Raw genomic sequence first — 23,039 nt, 5'->3', positions numbered from 1 at the left:
CTCTTTTGATATTTATTTGTAAATGCTCATTAAATTGGCTTCTTGATGGGTATTGAGCCATAAGGGCTATCAAGTTGGTAAAATAGTGACATTTGAACTAAAATAAATCAGAGGTAAACCTAAACTTTATGTAAAAGAACACATTTTAATGTTCTTTCACAGATGTGTCATTTTTTATTCTATATTAATACATTTGTTATTTAAACAGATGACAACATTTTTTTAAACCTGTGCTTTTTGGAGAAATGGCCTGAGGGTGCCTTATATGGTTCCTGATCTAGGTTATTAGTTACATCTAAATGGTTTTTTCAAAATCTGATAAAGTTTCTGCGTGAGAAAATGTGTAAATAACTATAATTAACCATTTCCTTCAGACGTCGGCATGGGTGTTTTAATCATTTCATTTTTCCAAAAAAAAATCAATTAGGTTTATTTGCATGGATTTATTTTGTTTGCTTATATTATTTAGCTATGTATTACATGTGTCCAGTCCTTTAAAGTAAATTGATCAAAACAGTAATAAAAAATGTTTTCTTCAATGCCTCAAGAAAAAAACACGGACTAGTGTCTCTTATTTTGAAGACGTTACCGGATGTTGAAGTTTACGTAAGAACGTCTCCTTGATTATGATCTTTCCACTTACCCCGTGATCTCCAAAACAACATAACAAAGTGGGGAAAACATGGCGAGCGGAGAGGAGGCCAGCAGTTACCCCTCCGTTACCTCCTCTTCGGTCGGCCTGGAGGACCTCTTCCCCGCGGGGACGTCGGAGCAGGCGTGTGGGGACGCAAACCCGGAGCTCGAGCGCTTGCGGGAGCGTCTTCAGGCTTGGTTATCGCCGTACGAGCCCCTGCTGCTGTGGGTGCAGCGGCTGCTGGTCTGGGAGAGGCCGCTCTACAGCATCGCTGCCGCTCTGACACTCAACACTTTATTCTGGTAAACGACAATTAAATGTTTGTTTGATGATAAAGTTGCTTTGGAGCCGGTTTTTACGCGGCTGGCAGGTGTCAGAGAGGATATTACGAATAAATGTCAAGATAAGTTAGCTAATCCTACGTCTTTAGCCCAATGCTAACCTAGCTCGTAGTTTACACTGAGTTAGCACGGAAATGTGTCGTCGTGTTTATAGAAAAACATGATAACCGGTTATTCTGAGTTACATCTTTCACTAATTCAAGCAAACACTTGTGTTCTTCTCGGTTACCCCGTGTCGGTCGTTTTCCTCTGAGGCATTAGCCCTGTCCATGTGTTTGTTTTCCACAGGCTCCTGTCCTCCACCTCCCTACGGCCCCTGTTCCTGCTCAGCGTGTCCCTGCTGGGGTTGATGCTCCTGGAGAGATGGAAGCCCAAGTTACCCATCATTACCGGTGGGTCCAGTCCTCCCATTGACTACTACTGCCATGGTTTTACTGGCAATATTTGGGACCAGCTAGTATTTTACCTGATTTAACCATAAAGTTAGGGTTCAAGGGACCGCTTTAAACAATTCATACTTTCTGGGTTTTATACAGCTTAGTCATTCCACACTATAATTAAAATCAATCAAATATCAAACTTCCAAACTAAAGGTGATCCAGTGAGATACTAGCTTCATTAAATGTTTATTATCACCTTACTGATGTGTTATCTCCTCACTTTTGCACTTAAATCATATCATACATGATAATTATCTGTAATTATTCCACATCTTGATTCTCTGTGAGGATCTTAAAACTTTGCCTACGATTGTCTGCTAATGGTCTTTATTCACTTTTCCAGTTCATCCCGCAGAGACTCGGCCTGATCAAAGGTAGGTTGATTTTAAATACTTTATATTTTTCTTTTATGTTCTGTTCTCCTCCATATTTGTGTGTGTGTTTGTGTGTGTGTGTGTGTGTGTTTTCTCCTTTGTTTTTATAAAAACCTGAAACTCTACCAGTACCGACACCCTGATGCTATTCATGTCTCGCACAAGTGGTAATTTTCTTTTTCTTGTGTTCCTTTAAAAACAAACAAATAGCGAAACACTGAGTTCGGAGCATCACCTGCTCAGCGTACCTGAGCTCAGCCACCACCTGGCGGAGAGCTACCTGACCTGCTGCCTCTATCTGCAGGAGATGCTGCAGTACAAACGGCGGAACCACAGCAAAGTATGCACCAACTTCAACCCATGTTGTGTTACAGGAAGTGAAATGATTTGTGTTGTAAAATGAGTTTTCTCTTTGACAGTTCTGTGTGATGATGTTCAGCGGCTGCTTTGTGCTGGCTGTGGTGGGTCACTACGTGCCGGGAATCATGATATCGTACATTATAGGTGAGTCGTTTCGTGTCTGACTGGTACGCAGGAACAAGGCTGAGTCTGGTTGTTGTCATGGTGCTGTTTGATTGTCTTGTGGTTTTTCTGCATGGTGTTTGATGAATCTGTGTAAAGCTGTCAGTTTTGGCTTTTCCAGCCCTGAGCGTACTGCTGTGGCCGCTGGTGGTGTACCATGAGCTGATCCAGAGGATGTACACGGGCCTGGAGCCCATCCTGATGAAGCTGGACTACAGCATGAAGGGCGATACGGAGCACCACAAGCACGACAAGAGGAGTGAGTCCCAGTGGTGCAGTTTCCTTGTCCTGTTCCTGCCTCCAACATCCATGAATCCTGTCTTACTGAATGTGTGTGTGTGTGTGTGCAACAGAGGTAAAGAAGGAGGTGGAAGAGGGTGACGAGCCCAGAGCGGAAACAGAAAGTGAGAGTGAGGAGGAAGACGAGGAGCTGTGCTGCTTCGCTCCAACGGTACCGACACACACCCGATGAATCCGCTCACACTGATATGTGTGTGTGTGTTGCTTTAAAATCTACAGATGCTGCAGTAGTTACGGGGAGGGGAGAGGTTCTTTCAGATCGCCGAGGTCAGCACTGATCTTGGATCTGTTAGTGGAACGAGTTTGGCCTTCCGGGATCCTCCGTCAGGTCCAACCACATTCCTTTACTGGATGTGGAATTGTGGATGAGGCAGCTGTTGGTGTTTATGTGAACCTTCAACAATGGAAGTTTTTCTTTTGGCTGGTTCTATTTAGACTTTTTTAGAAGTCAGAGAATAATTTCTTGTGTGTTCTGAGCAGATTCAGCGATGTGCTGCTAAAGCTTTGTCTGTTACTCACCCACTGATCAGATCTCACCTGATTTAAACGCCAACCATGTGTTTGTTAGTTAAGGGTTTTGACACATCAATCAGCATCATCAACATTTTGCACTCAGGCAGGTCAAGCCCAGATGTTTCAGGTAATTCTGTGGGTCACCTCCACACGCCTTTAGAGCAGGGGTGCCCAGTCCTGGTCCTGGAGCGCCGGTACTCTGCTTCAGCACACCTGATTTCAATCATCAGGTAATTAACAGGTGTCTGCAGAGCTTGATGAGCTGCTGCACAGGTCATTCCATCAATCAATCAAGTGTGTTGGAGAAGAAAAACAACAAAACCTGCTGGATACCGGCCCTCCAGGACCAGGATTGGGCAACCCTGCTTTAGAGATGTTATCACCTTTACAAGAACAACAGCCATTCCTGGACTGAGGAATGCAGGACCCACTGAACTGGAGCGCTAGCCTGGCAAGCCAGACTAAATAAATGTATTATTTAGTCAGGCCACGCTCCATTGACGGCTCTCGGTTGTGGGGCGGGTTCTACCGTTGTCTTTCAAATGATCTCCGCATTCCACTGGACGATGAATGTGACATACTCTTGTTTCACTCTGTTGCATCATCCCACCCACCAGGCACATAGAGTGCCCTGATTGGCCCACAAAGCGGATAAAGCTCTGTGATTTGTTCACTAAGCAGATAGATCACTATGATTGGCCCACCATTATGGACCATTCACAGCTCTTTATGTGTTTGAAACCCCTCTAGAGAGCTGTGATTGGCCAGCCAGAGTCCTGGTAGGAGCTGCGGAGGTTCCAGTGGAGCATGCCTAGACCAAACTTTGCAAAGCAAGAATTTGGTCTAGTTCACTAGGCTACTGGAGCGCTCCTGGTGTAATGACATTTGCACTTTCACAAGAGAGTGTGCATTTCCAATATCAGAGAATGTTTATTTGATCATAAACACAAGTGACCCAGTAAACGTTTGGGTCTGAATATTTAATAGAGATCCTAATAATAAAAGGTTTGCTGCTGCAGCTGTAATAAGTACTGTTCTATGCATTCCCTCTGTGATCAGGTGGATGTGAAGACTACAGCTCTGGCTATGGCCATCACGGACTCGGAGCTGTCCGATGAAGAGGCGTCCATATTGGAAAGTGGAGGCTTCTCTGTGTCTAGAGCCACCACCCCTCAGCTGACAGACCTTTCTGAAGGTAAAACTCCGTCTGGAAAGTCGGCTCCGCTCCGGCTCTTTTCTTTACTGTCTCGTTTCTCTTCTAGATTTGGACCAGCACAGCTTGCACAGCGAGCCGGAGGAGGCCTACCTGCGGGATCTGCCTGAGTTTCCCTCCGTTGAGCACAATCTGCCTCACTTCACCCTGCGGGGCGCGAGCCTCGGAGACGGCGTGCCAGCCGGCGCCGAGTCCGACAGGGAGCTGCTGAGTCCAGCCAGCCTCCTTTTCCAGCACCTGGCGTCGCCGCTGCACTTTGTGAACACACATTTCAACGGACACGGCCGTCCACCCGGCAGCGAGGGGGCCACGCCGCTCGCTCCAGACACACAGGAGGAAGTGTCGAGGCAGGGAGGGGTGGAGACGGAAGCTGCGGCGACCCACGGAGCTCAGCGCTCCTTGGAGGCGCTGAGCGAGGAGATCGTGAGCTCGGCCATCTCCACCGTGGTGCAGAACACTTTGTCGGCTCTGCTGCGTTCCAGCGAGGCCAGCGAGGAGCCCGCGCTGGCCGAGTTCCTCCCAACCGAGACCCCGCCAGGCGCCCTGGAGACCCCCACTCAATCCACCGTCGATCCCGACAGAGACCCAGAGGAAGGAGTCACGACGGAAAGCGGCACCGGTGAAGACCTCCCAGACGACACGCTAGTTCCAGCCGAGGAAGAAGACTTTGAGCTTTTGGACCAAAGTGAACTGGAGCAGGCAGATGAGGTGCTGGAGGTGGGCGGAGCCTCTCCAGACTCGCCACACCCACAGTCATAGCCCTCCTTCATTCATCCACGCTCTCATCTCTTTTTTTGCTTTAATTTCTACGTTAAACTTCTCTCTAAACCCAACGTTAACCTCCGAGTTTAGAGCTTTAGGTTGGTCTTGTTCCAAAGGCACCAATCGGGCGGCTTCACTCGTAACAACAGCTTTACTGCACCTTTAAAGGGGACATATGAAGTTTTCCTTCTGTTTATTAGCACATTTCAAACTAGCTCTCAAGCACAAACCTTTTATTGCCCTTTCTAATCCGTCCCCTTTAAACACTCGTTTGTGTCCTGTACAGTTTCCCATTTTTTACCCGATAGTTTCCATATTTAAAGCAGAAACGTGAATCGGCGGTAACAAATGCGTTATTATTGTTTGTGTTTGATCTGAATCTGGTCAAATTCAGCGACCCTGTAACAATAACAATGCCTCGGTTACTGGCTACATCCATCCGAGCTGGTGGGGTGCGTTGGGTCTGTAGCTGCTACGTCCTTTTCTGTAAATTATTTAATTTCGGGGACATCGGTCTATTTTAACCTGTTTCTGTTTACCCATAACGATTATAAATGCGTGTTTTAATGGCACAGATCATCTCCAGATGTAACCATTAGCCGAACGTTCCCGTCAGAGTCCAGTTTTGGCTCTGAATCTTTGTCACGATTGGATTTGGAAAATTTGTAAAAACTACACAGAAATGTACTCGTCTGTAAATAGGAAAGTATTTTGACATCCACGTGTCATTTTTATTTGATCTAAACTTGCTTACCTTGTACGTTTTGTACAGTCACCTCTAGGATGTTCGCTGAAGCATGCTGTTAAAAATCAGAATTTTAGGTCAGTTTTCAGGATTTTTTTGTTTTCTTTTTAAAATCTCTATTTTCCCACGTGTGTCTCGCCCGTGCCGGGGATGCGTGCTCCTGAGTAAACACACACAGACGGCATTAATAATCTGCATTCAGCTGTATGCAACGACCTCCGCTTCAGAGAACCACTCAGCATCCAGCTCTCAGGGGTGGCCTGTGCAAAGTGAGCATAACAGCTAAAGATGTATTCATTTCCCCACACGTCGTAGTGCTTCGTGTTTCTCCTAACGCCCGTTTCCTCTCTGTTGTTTATAGTGTCGAAACGGGGAGAAGTGTATTTTCTGCATGTAAAGGCAACTCTGTTCATGTTCTTCTCGTCAGCCGAAAAGACCAGTGAATGCTTCCGGTTTGATGGGTGTTTTCTTACTAACGATGGGAATAAACAGTCTGGTGTGTTTAGATGTGGGTGGAGACATCAGATTTAGTGTGATTGTGTTATGGTAGTCGTGTTCGATGCTTAAAAACTCACGCTAGGTTTAAACTAAGGAACTGTACAGTTATGGAGAAAAAACAAGGAGTTTATTTTTTAATTTCCAATTTTCTCCACAAATTATTCAAATAGATTTTTTTATGTCTGCTGTGGAGAAATTTTCCTACTAAACATGTCAAAAGGAAAACTGACACTTGTGAAAGTAAAAATAAAAGAACAAATTGAAACCGTTGCTATGGAGATTGTAACATCCATGTCCCAAAGAGCCTTAGTCCTTTTCCTAGAATAAAGAAGAAAAAATTGGTTAAAAATTTAGGGTTATTTACGTTAAATTTAAATTAGATGTCTATAAACCATTTTAACATTTCAGGTGTGCAACACGTTCTAAAAAGCAGAAACAAGTCAGTTCAGAGGAAACCGTCCAGAGAGTGTCCTGATTCCTGTTTTAAACGACTCATTCTTGTCCTGGAAGAGTGAGTTCAGACCAGACCGTCACTCTGTAGGCTCCTCCTTAGAGATTCTTTATTTCTCTTTTAGCATTTTAGCACAAATTAAAGAGTCCATTTAGCATTAGGGATGGGATGGACATTTTTTAACTCGCTTGACATGCATTCATACTTTATATAGACACAAAGTCCAGCTTTTTTATTGGCTGCCCATTATAGTGACGATGTTAACTGAAGTTTTCCATACATTTCCCCAGTAAAATGTGCTTTCCAACAAACCTTTATGGGATGAAACAAACCTGATGGAGTTCATTCACACAAAGCTGGAGTCTTTCTTTTATTTCATCATCAATGGCGTCGGGCAGCATGAGCCACTGGCCATCTGTGAATCTGACTGGGACGGAGAGGACAAGTCCATCTGGGAGACCGAACGTGCCTGGGACGAGACACGAGGTGGATGCATGCATCATCTGAAGAGCTTCTTGCTATTTTAGCATCACATTTGTGTTCTGACCTGAACAAAGGACACCGGCAGACAGGTTCTCTTCTGGACTGGAGAGGCCTAGCCAAGCCTTCAGGAGTCTGAGAATCCCGTGGGTGGTGGACACGGCGGTGAAGCGGCCGGTTTTTGAGGCCACAGCTGCACGGCGATGTCGCACCTGCTGCTTGAGGTCTCTTTCCAACCATTCCCTGGACAGAAGCAGTTGGCAATAAGAGCGAGCAGATCATCAACATTTACACGACCTGAACGACCCACCTGTTGCACACAGCTGGAATCTGACCAACCTGTTGGATAGAATCTGGAGGACTGACTGGGAGAAGAAAGCAGGTCCAGATATTGTGCCTCGATAGTTAAAAACCTTTGCCCTCTGCAGGTCGATGAAGAATTCACCACTGATGTTCCCCCACACAAAAACATCTGCCACATCTGCAGCAGCAGAGAGAAATTATAACACCCCCACGTTGTCGATGCTGCGGTTCAGTAAACGGAAGTGCTAACGTACCTGATGGCCTCACTTTCATCTCTTTTGCAATTATGGCTCTGGCTGCATCCTCCAGCTGTGTTGCCATGGCAACAAACTGTTGGCTGTCAATGGAGTGGGCGGTTTTGGCTAGAAGCGAACACCTCAGGCTGGCGAAGGCGTCCCCAGACACAATCACCTTCACCTGTTTGTCGGCGCATTGGTCGATGAGCTGCCCGTACGCTCTGTACCGCACTGATGCTTCTTTCACTTTTTCATCATTCTCCTCTCCATCTGTGCTTAAATCATCTAAAAGGATAATAACGTTGGCTTTGTGGAACGCCTGCTCCAGATCTCTGTGAACGGTCACCTGTGGGTTCATGTTTATTAGAAGTTTACTTTATCTTTAAGCTTTGAAGAGTTCCTGAAAGTACCCGATAGAGCAAGTTGAGTGCCAGATCCTCAGTGTTTATCCTGAGCTCTTGCATCGCCTCCTCGGTCCCGTCCAGGTCCAGTAAGTGGAGGTGAACTGCAGTGACTTTAGGAAACACCTCCACAGACAGCAAGTGAGGGATTAAGATCTGGGATGTTGGGTTGAGTGCACTGCAAAGACATCCTCTATCAACATGCATTTTAAAACATTTGTTTGCCTTAACAACACATCTAACACGTCTAACTTACCCAGTGATCCACACATGTAAATGCAGAAGACTGGTCCGACGCTCTTCTGCAATGAGGCTCATCTGGGTTTCCAAATTCACTGCTGCAATTTTTATCATGGTGTCTGTTGACATGTCTGATGTGGCCCCGTAGTAGTCCTACGAAACATCTGATTGATGACTCCTGTGTGTGTAGCTGGAAATGCTATCGGTACGTACCTGACAATGCTTCATGAAGTCACTGAAACCCCCCAGGAGCGTCCCTTTGCCCCCCCGTTCTGTCAGCTCCCTCCAGACCAAAGGAGAGTCTTCGTGCACCCAGCCATTTGTTTGGCACGTGGACTCAAGCCATTCCTATCAAAAAGCATGAAGAAGAGGGAGGCAAAAAGCAACATTAAAAGAATACATAATAGAATTATGTGTATGTAATTATGCATAATTAATATATGTTGATTTTGTCTGTGTGTTTTGATGTGAAGCAACCCTGCCAATTTGTGTTGACAGGCGCTTCATTAATAAACTTGTTGGTTTATTGATATGCTAAAAATAATAAATAAATTGATAGGAAACCATGTAAATCCAATTATAAAAATCTAAATAGCACTATTTTAGTCTATTATTTTATTTAAATTTGCGAACGTTTTAGGGATTTTTTTACTCATTTTGCATGTTGCTTATGATTCAGTATCAGTAATAAGAAATATATAGTTTGACTTTTTTTTTACTTTGATGGTAAAAATATTTATTTCTAACTCGTGTTATTTAACTTCCTCATTGATATTTTCCAATCTTATTCTACACATAATGTATAATGATTGATTGGCAGCTTCATTTGTTGTTATATTTTGTTTATAAAAGATAATTCACCTTCCATTGACCTGGCAGGATGGGGATCTTGTGGACCCTGAAGTCCGGCAGAGATCGTTGTAGTTCATCTGCCAATAGTTCCGCTTGAGCATAATAAGGACAGTCTGCTTTTCCTGTAAATTTGGTACATTTAGAATTTTAAAATGTAGATAAAATATTATTTTTACTGAAATTCTAATTGAAATTTACCAGCCAGCACAAATCTCGCCATGATCAGATGAAAGCTTTGGTTGCTAGGTAACCTGGTGCGTTAAGCGTATTAACTTCCGTGTAGCAACACTTAACAGCATAAACCTAACACTGAACCTAAACTATATCACAAAAATTAACTGATGTATGGTTTTTAGAATGTAAAAAATACAACGGTCTTATTATTTGCATTTTAGTAATTGTTTGTTTGTAGCAATCATTTATCGGCTGTGTCTCAATTCAGGGTCTGCATCCTTCGAAGGACCGTGTTGTAAGTTGATAGGGGACACATTACGGCAGCGCACGCACCATTGACCAGCGCGTGAGAAATCTAGCATAAACTACTCAAATTACATTATAGCTCATGCAGTTCCACATATCGTGCCTTAACGAATCTCTTCTTTTGTTACTAAATTGTGTTGCAATGTTTTATTTTTATGTTTTTGACTTTCGGGTGAGAAATTGCGAGGCAGCTAACTTAAGCTAGCTTGTTTCATATCCATAATTTGACCTTGTTTCTCGAAAATTACTTTTTAATTGTTAGTTGTTGTTGGGCATATTTGTTGTTTGAAAGCATTTGTAAGCTCCAGTTAACTAACATCCTCTGTTTCAACGGAAATAGCTTAATGGTGCAATTTTAGACATATGTTTAATTTGTTCGTGTTCATTAAAAAAATAGAAAACCATTATATTTACACTCCTAAAACATCTGCGAAGCTCTTCTTTATCATCATGTCTGCGCGGGTACCCAAAAACATCATCAGATGGTCCCTACGTTTTTGCTGTCAGAGGTTTCCACGGAAACAGCTCAATTTCCTTAATACGGGATATTTTTCTACTCATCCTGTTCGCCTCTGGTGCTCAAAGCAGAACCAGAAATGTCTTTCCAGTAGTCTTGCCTGTTCAGAAAGGTTCTACTCTCAGAACAGGAATCATAATGAAGGAATGGATGAGATTAACAACGTGGAGCAATCATTTCCAACTGATGAGACAACTTCAACGCAGAGACCGATAATTTCCCCATTCTGGAACCACCTGGAGCGATGTCGCTCTCCGTCAGACGTGTTGGACCTCACCTGTATGTACTCACCTACAAATCACCAGGTCAGCAACTGCCTGACCCACATGTGGTCCTCCACGAAGAAGATGTCCGATGAGCAGCGGTGCTATGAGTTGCAGCTGATGTTTGAGCACCCTGAATTTGACAAGTTACTGCAAAGGGCGATGAAATCTGTTCAGTTCATGAGAAACGATGACATCACATACGCCCTACTGAGTTTGGTCAAACTGGGTGTCCCTCAACGTAGCTATGTGGTCCAGACTTTCCTTCGAGCTTGCCAGGTAGGACGTTGGGAAATTATCCTCTGATGTAAAGACATTTCAGACTTTCATAGTAATTCATCACCATCCATCAACAGGAGAAGCTCAATGACTTTGATGAGAAGAATTTGTCCATTTTGGCCTCTTGCCTGAAACAGATGGACGGTCCGAATGTGGATGCACTGAAGGAGGGGATGAGGTATCAAACCATCAACCACTAAACGTGTAAATTGATAATAGGTCCCTAACTGAAAAGCCTTTTTTTTATTGTTGTGTTTCAGGCTTGTTGTTAAAATCAGTCTTCCTGGGATCAAAAATGTGGTGGCTCTCCAGACCATGATGCACCTTTTGGGAAAAGATTCCCCAAAGGATCTTAAACAAAAACTAGAGGTTTACATATTTTGACTTTGTTATCTTCCATCCATCCATTTTCAGCCACTTATCCAGGGTCGGGTCACGGGGGCAGTAGCCTATGCAGGGAGGCCAAGACTTCCCTCTCCCCAGCCACTTGGGCCAGCTCCTCCGGGGGAATCCTAAGGCGTTCCCTGGCCAGCTGAGAGACATATGGTGCTTTCACATTTGGGCTAGCACGAACCGGACTGGGTAGCTTTCAAAGTGTTCACATCTAGGTAGCATTGTGTTTTTCTGTGCTCAATCGGTCGGGTTTTCGGCCGTACTAAGGCGGTCTGCTTTGGGCTGAACAGGTCCAACACAACCACTGTCGACTGATTGGCCGCCTCAAATATATGTCTGTTGTTAGGAGGAGCTTCTGACTGTTGGATAGAATCAGTCAGTGGGAGCTTCTCGCATGCGTGATTCATTATCATTCTGGATACTGAGGAGAAAGGCGTCTCTGACTGAAGCTGCAGCAGCTCTCTGCCTCTCCTCACTACTGTGAGGAGCACACACACCGAGACAGCGCTGCCATACCTTGAGCCGCATGGTGGTCATTTAAGGGAGACACCACTGACTTTTTGGCGCATCCCTACTGGTGCGGGATCCGGACCGATGCCACCCAGACTGGACTGGCCCAGATGTGAAACTGCCAATTGTCCCTCCAGCGTGTCCTGAGTCTTCCTTTAGGTGTCCTCCCGATTGGACGTGGCTGAATAACCTCATCGGGGAGGCATCCTAACTAGATGCCCAAGCCACCTTAACTGGTTCCTCTCGATGTGGAGCAGCAGCGGGTCAACTCCGAGCCCCTCCCAGATGATCGAGCTTTACACCCTATCTCCAAGGGAGAGCCCAGCCACCCTGCGGAGAAAACTCATTTCGGCCGCTTGTATCCGCGATCTCGTTCTTTCGGTTACTACCCCAAGCTCATGACCATAGGTGAGGGCAGGAACGTAGATCGACCGGTAAATCGAGAGCGTCGCCTTCTGACTCAGCTCTCTCGTCACCACGACAGACCGGTACAACGCCCGCATCACTGCAGATGCAGCACCAATCCGCCAATCGATCTCATGCTCCAGTTTTCCCTCACTCGTGAACAAGACCCCGAGACGCATATGGGCCATTCCCGTCTGCACCGGGTCGGCCCGGGCCGGGTAGCCCCAGTCGGCCCCAGCCTGGCCCGGTTGATTCCACACATCCTTGCCTTAAGCCCATGTGGGCTGATTCTACCCACCAATCAGAGGCTTGCTCTAATGGAAGGTGTGAATTTGGTGTCAGCAGTGGGCGTGTTGGCCCTGGTCGGCCTGAAGCAGACCCCCTCGAGAAGAGGGCTGAGAATGAGCCTTGGTTGGCCCGGAAAAATACCAGGCCACCCAGATATGTAAACAACCTACGTTACCCGGCCCGGGCCGACCCGGTACAGATGGGAATGGCCCATTAAACTCCTCCACTTGGGGCAGGACCTCATCCCTGACCTGGAGAAGGCATTCTACCCTTTTCCGACTCAAGACCATGGTCTCAGGTTTAGAGGAGCTGATTCTCATCCCAGCTGCTTCACACTCGGCTGCGAGCCGCTCCAGTGAGAGCCGGAGATCACGTTCCCAATTAAGCCAACAGGACTTTAATTCCATTTAATAAATATTTTTTTGCATGTAAACAATTATATTAAGGCTCTGATAACAAACAAACTTGTTTCAGTCAATCACAAAAACAATGTAGTTTTTAAAAGGACCATTTTATATACATGATTTTCTTCTTGGACTTGCTTTGGGCTGATCCTGTAATAATATTCTTTATTTTTATTTATTTGTTTGTTTTCAAAAGTGTTCTTTGACCACTTTTACCTGGGTAATTAATGGTTTTAAAAGTAAAAGGTGGCAAAGCAGACAGCAGAAAATATTATTTACAATATTCAGTTTAGACCCACACCCACTCTGCAGTGATGTCCTGTGACGTTTTTCCTTAGACTTCTATTTAAACACTTAAAGAACTTTCACATTAAAATAGTACAACTCTGCCATCGCCTTGAAATGTTAACTGAATAGTATTTCCCAGCTTTAAGTCTGCTAATGATTGTCATTGAGCTGCCTTACATTGTCTTGTCTCTTTTAGAGAAAGGCCTTATCGATGAGTGATCAGTTCAGCCTTCCCAACTCTCAACACATGATCTTCACTTTGGCCGCCATGGGCTTCTACTCCAAACCACTGCTGAGTGTTTGCAGCAAAATAATCGCAGGTGAACTATTACAACATGCTAAAAGGAGGTTTAGCAAAGTTCGAGGCATTAACTCTGCGCGTGATTTTCTCCATGTCTGTGCTCTCTGACAGAAAACCTTCACAACATCCCTTTTACCAGATTATATCAGGTGCTGCTGTCCTTTAAGGAGCTGCTCTACAGAGACCCACACCTGCTCACTGAAATCTCAGAATATGTTGCTTCCACTCTTGATATTTGGACCAACAAACAGGTGAAGCAACAACCGATTTATCAAACACTAATTGTAAAAGATGATAATTGAGCAAACTTCCTTTTGTTTTTAGCTGGTTCTTTTTCTGTCTGTGTTCGAGGACCTCGTCTTTTGTCCTTCTGCCTTAATGGAGGCTTATGCTGGGAAAGTGATGGAAAACCCGAATGCGCTGACTCTAAAAGACCTCCTGTGTGTGTTAAAGGTTTACTCCTCCTTTAACTATGATCTGCAGCATCGGAGACAACAGTAAGACATCCTTTTGTGTGTATGGTGTTAAAAGTGACTTACTGAATTTGTGTGACGATGTTAGGACCAAACCTTAAGGCTTTTTAGACATTTCAAATATAAAACCTGAACGTGACTTAAAACTAGAAATAATGTGTCCTGGAAAGGTTGCAGTTGCATGTGGTTAGTGTGTTGAGGTGATATGTGTAGCATCTGTGACGTGACAAGGGTCTATCAGGACCCAACGCTAAATCTCGAGAAAGCAGGTGCTTTGAACGCTCCTAAGGTTGCTGCCAGCCTCTAAACCTAGATCACGGGCTCCAAGATGGTCAGGCTTAGGGTGAGGATGAAGGTGAGAGTCAGAGTCCTGCATTGGGACTGGGGTCTCGACTTTAAAGTTTGCTTGTAAGGTCTAAAACTGTCTCAGAGTGCTCAATATTTCCTCAAGCAAAAGGAAAAATGAAGCAGATCTCCTTTATCTGCTGAGTCTTTTCCAAAGATGCTTGAATGTGTTCTTGTGAACATCTGGGTCACCTTGTCGGTTCTGATTGGTGTCGCCGTGGTTTAAAGGTATCGTGGAGATTTATGAAGAGCATTTACACCAGGCCCCCGCAATGCAGCTCAGAAATTGAGGCCATCTCGGAAGTACCAAAAATTGCAGTTCCACCCTCATCCACTGGGGGCTGGTGTCAGAAGCGAGCAAATCCTCATTGACTCCCATGTTAAAAATACCAATTTCACAGCAGAAATAAACATGTTTACAGCCTGGTACCAAAACATGTTTTTTGTTTAAATTATCTAGTTTACACTCATGACAACTCTGAGGGGGGTGAATTTTTTTTCTCACTCTTCTGTTTAAGTGAATTAAAAGCCTAAAATTCTGTATAATTAATGAACATCAGACCTACGTGACCACAGAGCTAGCTCCGTGGAAAGGCCTCAGTAGAGCCTCGGCCTGGCTTGGAAACTGCTCCGGGATTTTGAGTCTCTGTGTGTGTGTATTCTTGTTTGGATATTATTTGTGCAATTGTTGGACAAAATGACTTGCTGTGGCATTAATTGCACTAACAGAGCGTCCACGGAGTCTCCACTTCATTTTTTTCAGTAAGTAAAATTACAGGTGCTGGCCAGTAAATTAGAATATCATCAAAAGGTTGAAAATATTTCAGTAATTCCATTCAAAACGTGAAACTTGTACATTATATTCATGCAATGCACACAGACCAATGTATTTCCGATGTTTATTACGTTTAATTTTGATATTTATAGGTGACAACCAATGAAAACATCAAATCTGGTATCTCAGAAAATTAAAATATTCTAAAGGCCAATGAAAAAATGTTTGTTTCTCTAATGTTGGCCAACTGAAAAGAATGAACATGAAAAGAATGTGCATGTATAGCACTCAATACTTAGTCGGGGCTCCTTTTGCCTCAATAACTGCAGTAATGCGGCGTGGCATGGACTCGATCAGTCTGTGGCACTGCTCAGGTGTTATGAGAGCCCAGGTTGCTCTGATAGTCGTCTTCAGCTCCTCTGCATTGTTGGGTCTAGCGTATTGCATCCTCCGCTTCACAATACCCCATAGATTTTCTATGGGGTTAAGGTCAGGCGAGTTTGCTGGCCAATCAAGGACAGGGATACCATGGTCCTTGAACCAGGTGCTGGTGGTTTTGGCACTGTGTGCAGGTGCCAGGTCCTGTTGAAAGGTGAAGTCTGCATCCCCATAAAGTTGGTCAGCAGCAGGAAGCATGAAGTGCTCTAAAACTTCCTGGTAGACGGCTGCATTGACCCTGGACCTCAGGAAACAGAGTGGGCCAACACCGGCAGATGACATGGCACCCCACACCATCACTGACGGTGGAAACTTTACACTGGACCTCATGCAACGTGGATTCTGTGCTTCTCCGCTCTTCCTCCAGACTCTGGGTCCTTGATTTCCAAAGGAAATGCAGAACTTGCTTTCATCAGAAAACATAACTTTGGACCACTCAGCATCAGTCCAGTCCTTTTTGTCCTTGGCCCAGGCGAGACGCTTCTTGCGCTGTTTCTTGTTCAAGAGTGGCTTGACACACGGAATGCGACACCTGAATCCCATGTCTTTCATGAGTCTCCTCGTGGTGGTTCTTGAAGCGCTGACTCCAGCTGCAGTCCACTCTTTGTGGATCTCCCCCACATTTTTGAATGGGTTTGTCGTCACAATTCTCTGCAGGGTGCGGTTATCCCTAGAGCTTGTACACTTTTTTCTACCACATTTTTTCCGTCCCTTCGCCTGTCTGTTAATGTGCTTGGACACAGAGCTCTGCGAACAGCCAGCTTCTTTAGCAATCACCTTTTGTGTCTTGCCCTCCTTGTGCAAGGTGTCAATGATTGTCTTTTGGACAGCTGTTAAGTCAGAAGTCTTCCCCATGATTGTGGTGCCTTCAAAACAAGACTGAGGGACCTTTTAAAGGCCTTTGCAGGTGTTTTGAGTAAATCAGCTGATTAGAGTGGCAGCAGGTGTCTTCTATATTCAGCCTTTTCAGAATATTCTAATTTTTTGAGATACCAAATTTGGAGTTTTCATTAGTTGTCACTTATGAATATCAAATTTAAATGTAATGAACATTGGAAATACATTGGTCTGTGTGCATTGCATGAATATAATGTACAAGTTTCACGTTTTGAATGGAATTACTGAAATATTTTCAACCTTTTGATGATATTCTAATTTACTGGCCAGCACCTGTATATTTATGTATTTTAGGTCACTGCTGAGCTGAGCTTAGATTTTAACATGTACTGTTTAACCATGAAATTTAAATGTAATAGGGTAAAACCCAGTGCATTTAACATAACTGAAAACTGAGGAGACTGATAAAGAATGGGAAGGACACCTACAGGCAGAGGATGGAGAATCAGCTTCAGCAAAGCAATGTGGGTGAAGTCTAGAGAGGCCTTAGAACCATCTCGGGTCATAAACATCAGAACTCTCTGCCTGTGAGGGATGTGAGGTGGGCTAATGAACTGAATCAATTCTTTAATAGATTTGACTCGGCTACGAGGCAGACCTCAACGTCGGCTGCTGACTCTCCCACCCTCTCTACCACTGTTTCACCTCTGACCTCTCACCCCTCCTCACCTTCAGTAACAGTATCTAGTACACACTTTATGCAAGGTCCCGGCTGGTCCCTCTCTACCACACAGGTGAGGGGGGAAATGAGGAGGATAAATGGCAGGAAGGCAGCGGGTCCAGATGGTATCAGCGCATGGGTGGTCAGGTCCTGCGCGGACCAACTGTGTGAGGTAATCGGGCACCTTTTCAGCCTGAGCCTGAGGCTGGGAAGAGTCCCAAAGCTCTGGAAAACATCTTGTGTAGTTCCGGTGCCAAAGACTTCACGCCCCAAGGATTTTAACAGCTACAGGCCGGTGGCTCTAACATCCCATCTGATGAAGACTCTGGAGCAGTTGGTTCTGGTTCAGCTTCGGCGCCTAGTGGGCTCTTCACTGGACCCGCTTCAGTTTGCCTATCAAACTGACATTGGTGCTGATGATGCGGTCATCCACCTCCTGCATCGCTCGCTCGCTCACCTGGAGACTGTTGGGAATACTGTGAGGATCATGTTTTTTGACTTCTCCAGTGCCTTCAATACCATTCTTCCCTCGGTTCTGAAGGACAAACTGGTGAACACTGGAGTGGATCATCACTTCACTACCTGGATTCTGGACTACCTTTCTGACCGACCACAGTTTGTGAGGACTCAGGGCTGTGTGTCGGATAGTGTCGTCTGCAGCACGGCACCTTCGGGTACTAATAAAGTTACCTTACCTTACCTTACCTTACCTTACCTTACCTTACCTTACCTTACGGGGGCCCCCCCAGGGAACGGTTCTGCCTGCGTTCCTTTTTACCATCTATACTGCGGACTTCTCCTATAACTCTACTCAGTGCTTCTTGCAGAAGTTCTCTGATGACTCTGCGATTGTAGGTCTCATCAAGGATGGGGATGACAAGGAGTACAGGAAACTGACTCAGGATTTTGTGGACTGGTGCCAGTTGAACTATCTACAGATTAATGCCAGCAAAACTAAGGAGCTGGTGGTAGACTTTCGTAGGCATAAGCATTCCTCGCTTCAACCATTGAGCATACAGGGCATGGACATTGAGACTGTGGACAGTTACAGGTACCTTGGGGTCCATCTGAACAATAAACTGGACTGGACTCATAATTCAGATGCCCTGTACAGAAAAGGGCAGAGTAGGCTGTACCTACTACGGAGACTGAGGTCATTTGGAGTTGTGGGCCCTCTCCTGAAGACCTTTTATGACTCTGTGGTGGCCTCGGCCATCTTTTATGGTGTGGTCTGCTGGGGCAGCAGCATCTCTGCGGGAGATAGGAAGAGGCTGAACAGACCTACAGGGCTACTTCTGTTCTAGGATGCCCCCTGGACCCTGTGGAGGTGGTAAGTGACAGAAGAATGACAGCTAAACTGTCATCCATGTTGGATAATATCTCCCATCCCATGCAGGTGACTTTGACAGCTATGAGCAGCTCCTTTAGTGGGAGACTGCGGCACCCAAGGTGTGGGACAGAGAGATTCCGGAGGTCTTTCCTCCCCACTGCTGTCAGACTCTACAACAAATCTGTTGGATGAAGTGTACTCTGTATTTCTAAGCTGTATATAGTATGGTTATTATTTTTTAACCCATTCTTAAGGTCTAAATTGTCTATTGTATTGAGTTTATTTTATCTCATTACGATCAAACTTATTGTATTTTAGTGTTTTCTCCCTCTGCTGCATAACTTTAACTTTAACTTTTACTTGGCTGTAAACGAAACAAATTTCCCACTTGTGGGACTAATAAAGGTTATCTTATCTTATCTTATCTTATAATGTTGCACTTTAGAAAATGGGTTGAAATATAACATGTTGGTGGAGCTGGGTTCCGACTGTCGGCTTGTGGAGCTCTTGGGAGACCTGTTTTCCACCCGTTTCTCCCCTCCCCGCAGCCCGGCGCTTGTCTGCTGTGCGGCTGTCGGCTTGTGGAGGTCTCGGAGACCTCTGTGTTCCACCCGGTTTTACCCAGCTGTCAGCCCGGCCGTGTGTCTCTGACTCAGAAGCTCTGGTGTTGTGCACAGTTAACTCCGGTTGTACCTAGGTTGCTACCTCCGTTAGCTTAGCTCCCACTTCCACATTAGCTTTGGGTTAGCTTCAGGTTAGCTTGTAGCTAGTTGACCGGGTGTGTCAGTTGATCCCAGCCTTACAGCCCCACCCTCAGCTCCACCTCTCTTCCCTTTTATGGAATTGTCTGGGCTTGACGGAACCTGTGACACAGTCAAAATGGCGGTGGTGGCCACCTCCCATTTTGCCTCAAAAACATGATATTGGAGCCTATGGAAATGAATTGTCCAGTATATTTATGTCGATGAACAACACACACACTTTGTGTCAACAGAGATCGTTACTGTAGCTGAGCCGTGGACACAAAGGGACACTTAAACAATGTCAGGAATGTGAGAAATGGGTTTGTTGCAGTCAGATTGCTGCTTTTCCAACACATTCCTGTTTCATCACAAGGCTTTGACTTTTGCCTCCTAACTGTTAAAGCCTCATGATCTGTGACGTTTTCTTTCTACTTCAGCTTCCTCGATAGCCTGAGTGATGCTCTTGGCTCCTATCTGCCCAACATGCCTGGGATGCAGTTATTAAAGGCCGTCTACTGTCTCTGTCTGCTGAATCACTTCCCCTCTGTCCTTCTGGAGCATCTCCTGGACAGTCATGTCCTGGAGCAGCTTGAAAGTGAGTCTAAATATACGTTTGGAGCCTAGCTTTGTTTTGTGTTTGACTTTCAACCCCTTTTTTTCTGATTTTATTTCCTTCTCAGCAGCAAAATTTCCCAAGGGCCGTGATCGAATGCTCCAGATGGTGGACCTGTGCCTTCGTCTGGACTGTCCTCCTCTTCCTCAGCCTTTGACTGTCCCCAGCTCTGTCTTGGGAAATCCCAGTCCCAACAGACCTCTGGTTAACCCGCGGCTCTCTCGGAGTTTGCAGCGCCTGCTGGCGGGTCAGACGGATACGGAGTTCCAGGAAACGGTGGTGGTGGAGAACTTCTATTTCGTAGGTAAAAAATCAATCGATCAATACTTTATTAATCCCAGAGAGAAATTAGAGTTTCAGTACACACAATTCAGAGATCAGACATACATGGGCAAGACACATGACAGGAATTGGTGACTGTTTGCAACCCTGAGTCGCGCTACCTTAATGGAGATAAGAGGGTAACATGAGGATTGGTTCAGGTGGAGGGAAAAAAGGCACTTCAGAGTTACCCTCCAGCAGGAGGGCAACTTTGCTCTGCAGCAAAACACCTCAACAAATATGCAACAGACTTCAGACAACATAACATGAGACTCCAATAGGAAGGCAGGGGGGGCTGGGATCCTGTTTCCCCCAGCGAGAGCAGCCATCTACGGCGCTCATCTGCTGGACAGTCACAGGTGGGAGGGAGGTCTTGGGAGAAGTGAAGAGCACATTGACTCCTGCAGATTGATGACCTCATCAGGCTGAAGTCCACCAATCCGAAGGCGGGGATAGGTCGGGTTTTCACAGCATCTGTCTGCATTCCTTCGTGGGGGGTTGTTGCTTGCCGCTCAAGGCTACCAGGGCGTCAGATTCAGATAACAAGAATTTGTAAAGACCAGAAAGAGATGAAAGGTTTGAGAGGATCTGTGGTTCCAGTAAAGCATTTACTCATGCTTCTAGATGGTGTTATTACCAAACCACTGCCAAACCAGTCCTGTGAGACGGAGACAAGTAGCTGTGCAGAGGAGCAGAGCTCTCCAGCAGGAAGCAATCAAAGGTAAGATGTTGTCTGTGTTTGTGGAAGCCCTACGAGGTGAAGAGGATGCTCCTCTCTGACGTTTGTTCCCGTTTCTCACATCAGATGTGTTCTTCTACAGCTGGTTCCACAGAAAAGGGCTTTTATGGCAGCAGCTCTAATAAGAGCATCATGGGTTAAAGAAAGGTCATTAGAGACAAAATACAGGAGCAACAAAAGCTTATTTCATGAAATGATGTCATTGAAGGTCAAATAGTTTTTAATAAAATTACATCACAATAAGTCTGAACAAAGAAACGATTTAATAAGCATTTTCCTATTATCTTTTCAACAAATTAGCTTTTTACCATCATATACAGATTTAAACTGATGTGCATTGTTAAAAATGAGTTGTTTGTTTATTCTGTGGTGGGAGCTGCTCAGGTGCCCGGTAGTAGAAAATAACACGATCAACGTTTAAAAAATCTAAACAAAACCTGCACATTTTTACGTTTTTTCACAATAATTAAATTTTTTCTTTTCTTTTCTCTCTGAATTTTCTCCAGTAAAGATGGGAAAAGGGGGTCATTCATTCCCCTATGACTTTTATAATGATCAGGCTATTCTTAGTTTTGTTAGTTATTCTTCTCCCAGGTATTTATTTTAATGTAACAAAGTATTTAATCAAATGTTCATTTTATTATTTAAAAAAAAAAGATAGAAATCATAAAAAAAAACTTGAAGATTTAAGTATTTATTGGAAAATTATAATTTTTTAAGAATCCTTTCTTTTAAAAATGATTTTTAATCATTTTCAGACTGAAACCTTAAATCTATCTTCGTTTTTTTTTATCTGTACTTTGGTTTCATCTCACATGTTGGCTCGTATCTTTTTATCTCTCAGCTTCTAACAACACTTCCTCAGGTTTTCCTTTAATATTGTTAAATCGACGTCTTGCTTTTGAAAGTAAACCTCAACAATTAAGCAGATCCGTGTAAAACAGCAATTCGGTCTATTTATTTACATTTGCATCGTTGTTTTTTACATTTTACAGCACATCGTGTCTTTATGCATGACAGACTGGTGTAAGATGGCTCATTTTAAATCCTAACACTGAAAGAAAAATACAAAATGGTAAATTTTGACTAAACAGGAGCAACCATATTTTTCTCAGTGTCAGCATAGGATTTCATACATTTCTATTACAACAAGAAGCAAAATAGTCAAAGTTTTCTAACTCTAACAATCAAACAAGACGAAGTAAGTTGGGTGTGTCTGAGCTCTTTGTGATTTCCATGACGACAATTAAGCCTCAGCATGTTTTTGAAACCGTGCTCTGGTTTAGTCACGTTGAACCGTTTCCAAAGCTGACTGAAGGCTTTTTTGATTTCCTAGAATCGCCGTTATTTACGCACCAAACTCTAGTTTTTGCTACGACACATCTCATCCTCGTGGTCACCTTGCTGTCCAGATACGTCACCTGCAGATCCTGGGATACTCCCCCGTTCTGGTAATGGTTTACCTTTCTTTTGTTTTCTTGGGATTAAGACTTGGAGAATAAAGGTTTTAGTTTTGCAACTCTTTTATCCTCCTGATTATAGGAAGATGTATAAAATAGGGTCCATCTCACTGGTGGCAGGACTAACATCCATGACTTTTGTTTATTTAGGTGACAGAACAAGATCTACAGTTGGTGTCTGATGGAGAGTTGCTGGACGTTCTCAGACGAAGGATTTTTCCCGAACACGCATCAGAAACATGCATGAAAACTGAAGATTTGGGCTCTTAAAGCTGTAAACGGCTCAAATGTAATGTATTCAACAATAAATGATTTAAACAGTAAGTCATCTGGTTGAGTTTTGCTCCAAACCTTTCCAGTGAACGTAAAGAATCCATGACAGATTCGCTTTATGAGCTATTTATCATTCAGTAACGTTAGGACAGGACCAGCTTTTCAGTTTTTCTCAGTTCAAGGCATCAAACTGACATGAAAAAGTAAAAATGGGGAAATCATCTGCCAGCTCTCAATCCAGTATGAAGGCTTTAACAAAAACTGCATCTTAGTTCTTGTGGTGGTGCTGAGTAGCACCATGCTACTAAACGAAACCAATAAAACCTACGTGAATGCTTTGCAGCGCCTGCACAGAAACTGCAAGGTGAGCACAGAAAACGTAGAGTGCCTTTGAAGACGTGCAGAAGAAGGAAAAACACATAGAGACAGGAAATGGTGCAGCTTGGTATTTTTCAGCATTTGCAGCTTCTTGTGCTCAGCCTTCAATTTCTCAGAATTAAGAGCGACAAATGTGCGACAAGAAGTGTTTATCTTCATG

The 23,039-nt window shown here is 44.4% G+C and overlaps 3 protein-coding genes and 1 long non-coding RNA gene across 7 annotated transcripts; 3 read left to right on the top strand and 1 right to left on the bottom strand.

The window, feature by feature from the left end:
- The first annotated feature begins 606 nt into the window (after nucleotides 1-606).
- Nucleotides 607-5,309, top strand: retreg2 (reticulophagy regulator family member 2). Its single transcript, XM_015952624.3, has 9 exons — nucleotides 607-936; nucleotides 1,264-1,367; nucleotides 1,759-1,789; nucleotides 2,000-2,129; nucleotides 2,209-2,293; nucleotides 2,433-2,570; nucleotides 2,665-2,762; nucleotides 4,184-4,319; nucleotides 4,387-5,309. The coding sequence occupies exons 1-9, from the start codon at nucleotides 683-685 to the stop codon at nucleotides 5,094-5,096; spliced, it is 1,686 nt and encodes a 561-aa protein (XP_015808110.1). The 5' UTR covers nucleotides 607-682; the 3' UTR covers nucleotides 5,097-5,309.
- A 665-nt stretch (nucleotides 5,310-5,974) lies between these two features.
- LOC139062662 (uncharacterized) lies at nucleotides 5,975-6,349 on the top strand. Its single transcript, XR_011516235.1, has 2 exons — nucleotides 5,975-6,113; nucleotides 6,206-6,349. It is a non-coding gene; the product is annotated as an uncharacterized lncRNA (long non-coding RNA).
- Nucleotides 6,350-6,516: 167 nt separating this feature from the next.
- On the bottom strand, nucleotides 6,517-9,574 carry mdh1b (malate dehydrogenase 1B, NAD (soluble)). Of its 3 annotated transcripts, XM_015952627.3 has the most exons (10): nucleotides 9,504-9,574; nucleotides 9,315-9,427; nucleotides 8,667-8,801; nucleotides 8,470-8,606; nucleotides 8,223-8,391; nucleotides 7,831-8,158; nucleotides 7,613-7,754; nucleotides 7,341-7,516; nucleotides 7,126-7,262; nucleotides 6,517-6,660 (listed from the first exon to the last, which is right to left on the bottom strand). In XM_015952627.3, the coding sequence occupies exons 1-10, from the start codon at nucleotides 9,523-9,525 to the stop codon at nucleotides 6,649-6,651; spliced, it is 1,371 nt and encodes a 456-aa protein (XP_015808113.1). In that variant the 5' UTR covers nucleotides 9,526-9,574; the 3' UTR covers nucleotides 6,517-6,648. The 3 variants fall into 3 exon arrangements, 2 of the variants coding, with proteins under 2 accessions (XP_015808113.1, XP_054599104.1); XR_008563719.2 differs by lacking the exon at nucleotides 6,517-6,660 and having other exon boundaries at nucleotides 7,584-7,754; XM_054743129.2 differs by lacking the exons at nucleotides 6,517-6,660; nucleotides 7,126-7,262 and having other exon boundaries at nucleotides 7,270-7,516; nucleotides 7,584-7,754.
- A 356-nt stretch (nucleotides 9,575-9,930) lies between these two features.
- On the top strand, nucleotides 9,931-22,552 carry fastkd2 (FAST kinase domains 2). 2 transcript variants are annotated; one of them, XM_015952623.3, is made up of 11 exons: nucleotides 9,931-10,844; nucleotides 10,922-11,022; nucleotides 11,105-11,213; nucleotides 13,329-13,452; nucleotides 13,545-13,684; nucleotides 13,758-13,930; nucleotides 19,533-19,690; nucleotides 19,779-20,012; nucleotides 20,654-20,750; nucleotides 22,105-22,219; nucleotides 22,379-22,552. In XM_015952623.3, exons 1-11 carry the CDS (start codon nucleotides 10,149-10,151, stop codon nucleotides 22,496-22,498), a joined length of 2,067 nt encoding a protein of 688 aa, XP_015808109.1. In that variant the 5' UTR covers nucleotides 9,931-10,148; the 3' UTR covers nucleotides 22,499-22,552. The 2 variants fall into 2 exon arrangements, with proteins under 2 accessions (XP_015808109.1, XP_015808108.1); XM_015952622.3 differs by having other exon boundaries at nucleotides 19,776-20,012.
- The last annotated feature ends 487 nt before the right edge of the window (nucleotides 22,553-23,039 follow it).

This window comes from Nothobranchius furzeri, chromosome 14, assembly GCF_043380555.1.
Source record: "Nothobranchius furzeri strain GRZ-AD chromosome 14, NfurGRZ-RIMD1, whole genome shotgun sequence".
Classification (NCBI taxonomy): Eukaryota; Metazoa; Chordata; class Actinopteri; order Cyprinodontiformes; family Nothobranchiidae; genus Nothobranchius; species Nothobranchius furzeri.
The sequence above is the reverse complement of the archived record's forward strand: the minus strand, read 5'-3'. Positions and strand labels throughout refer to the sequence as shown.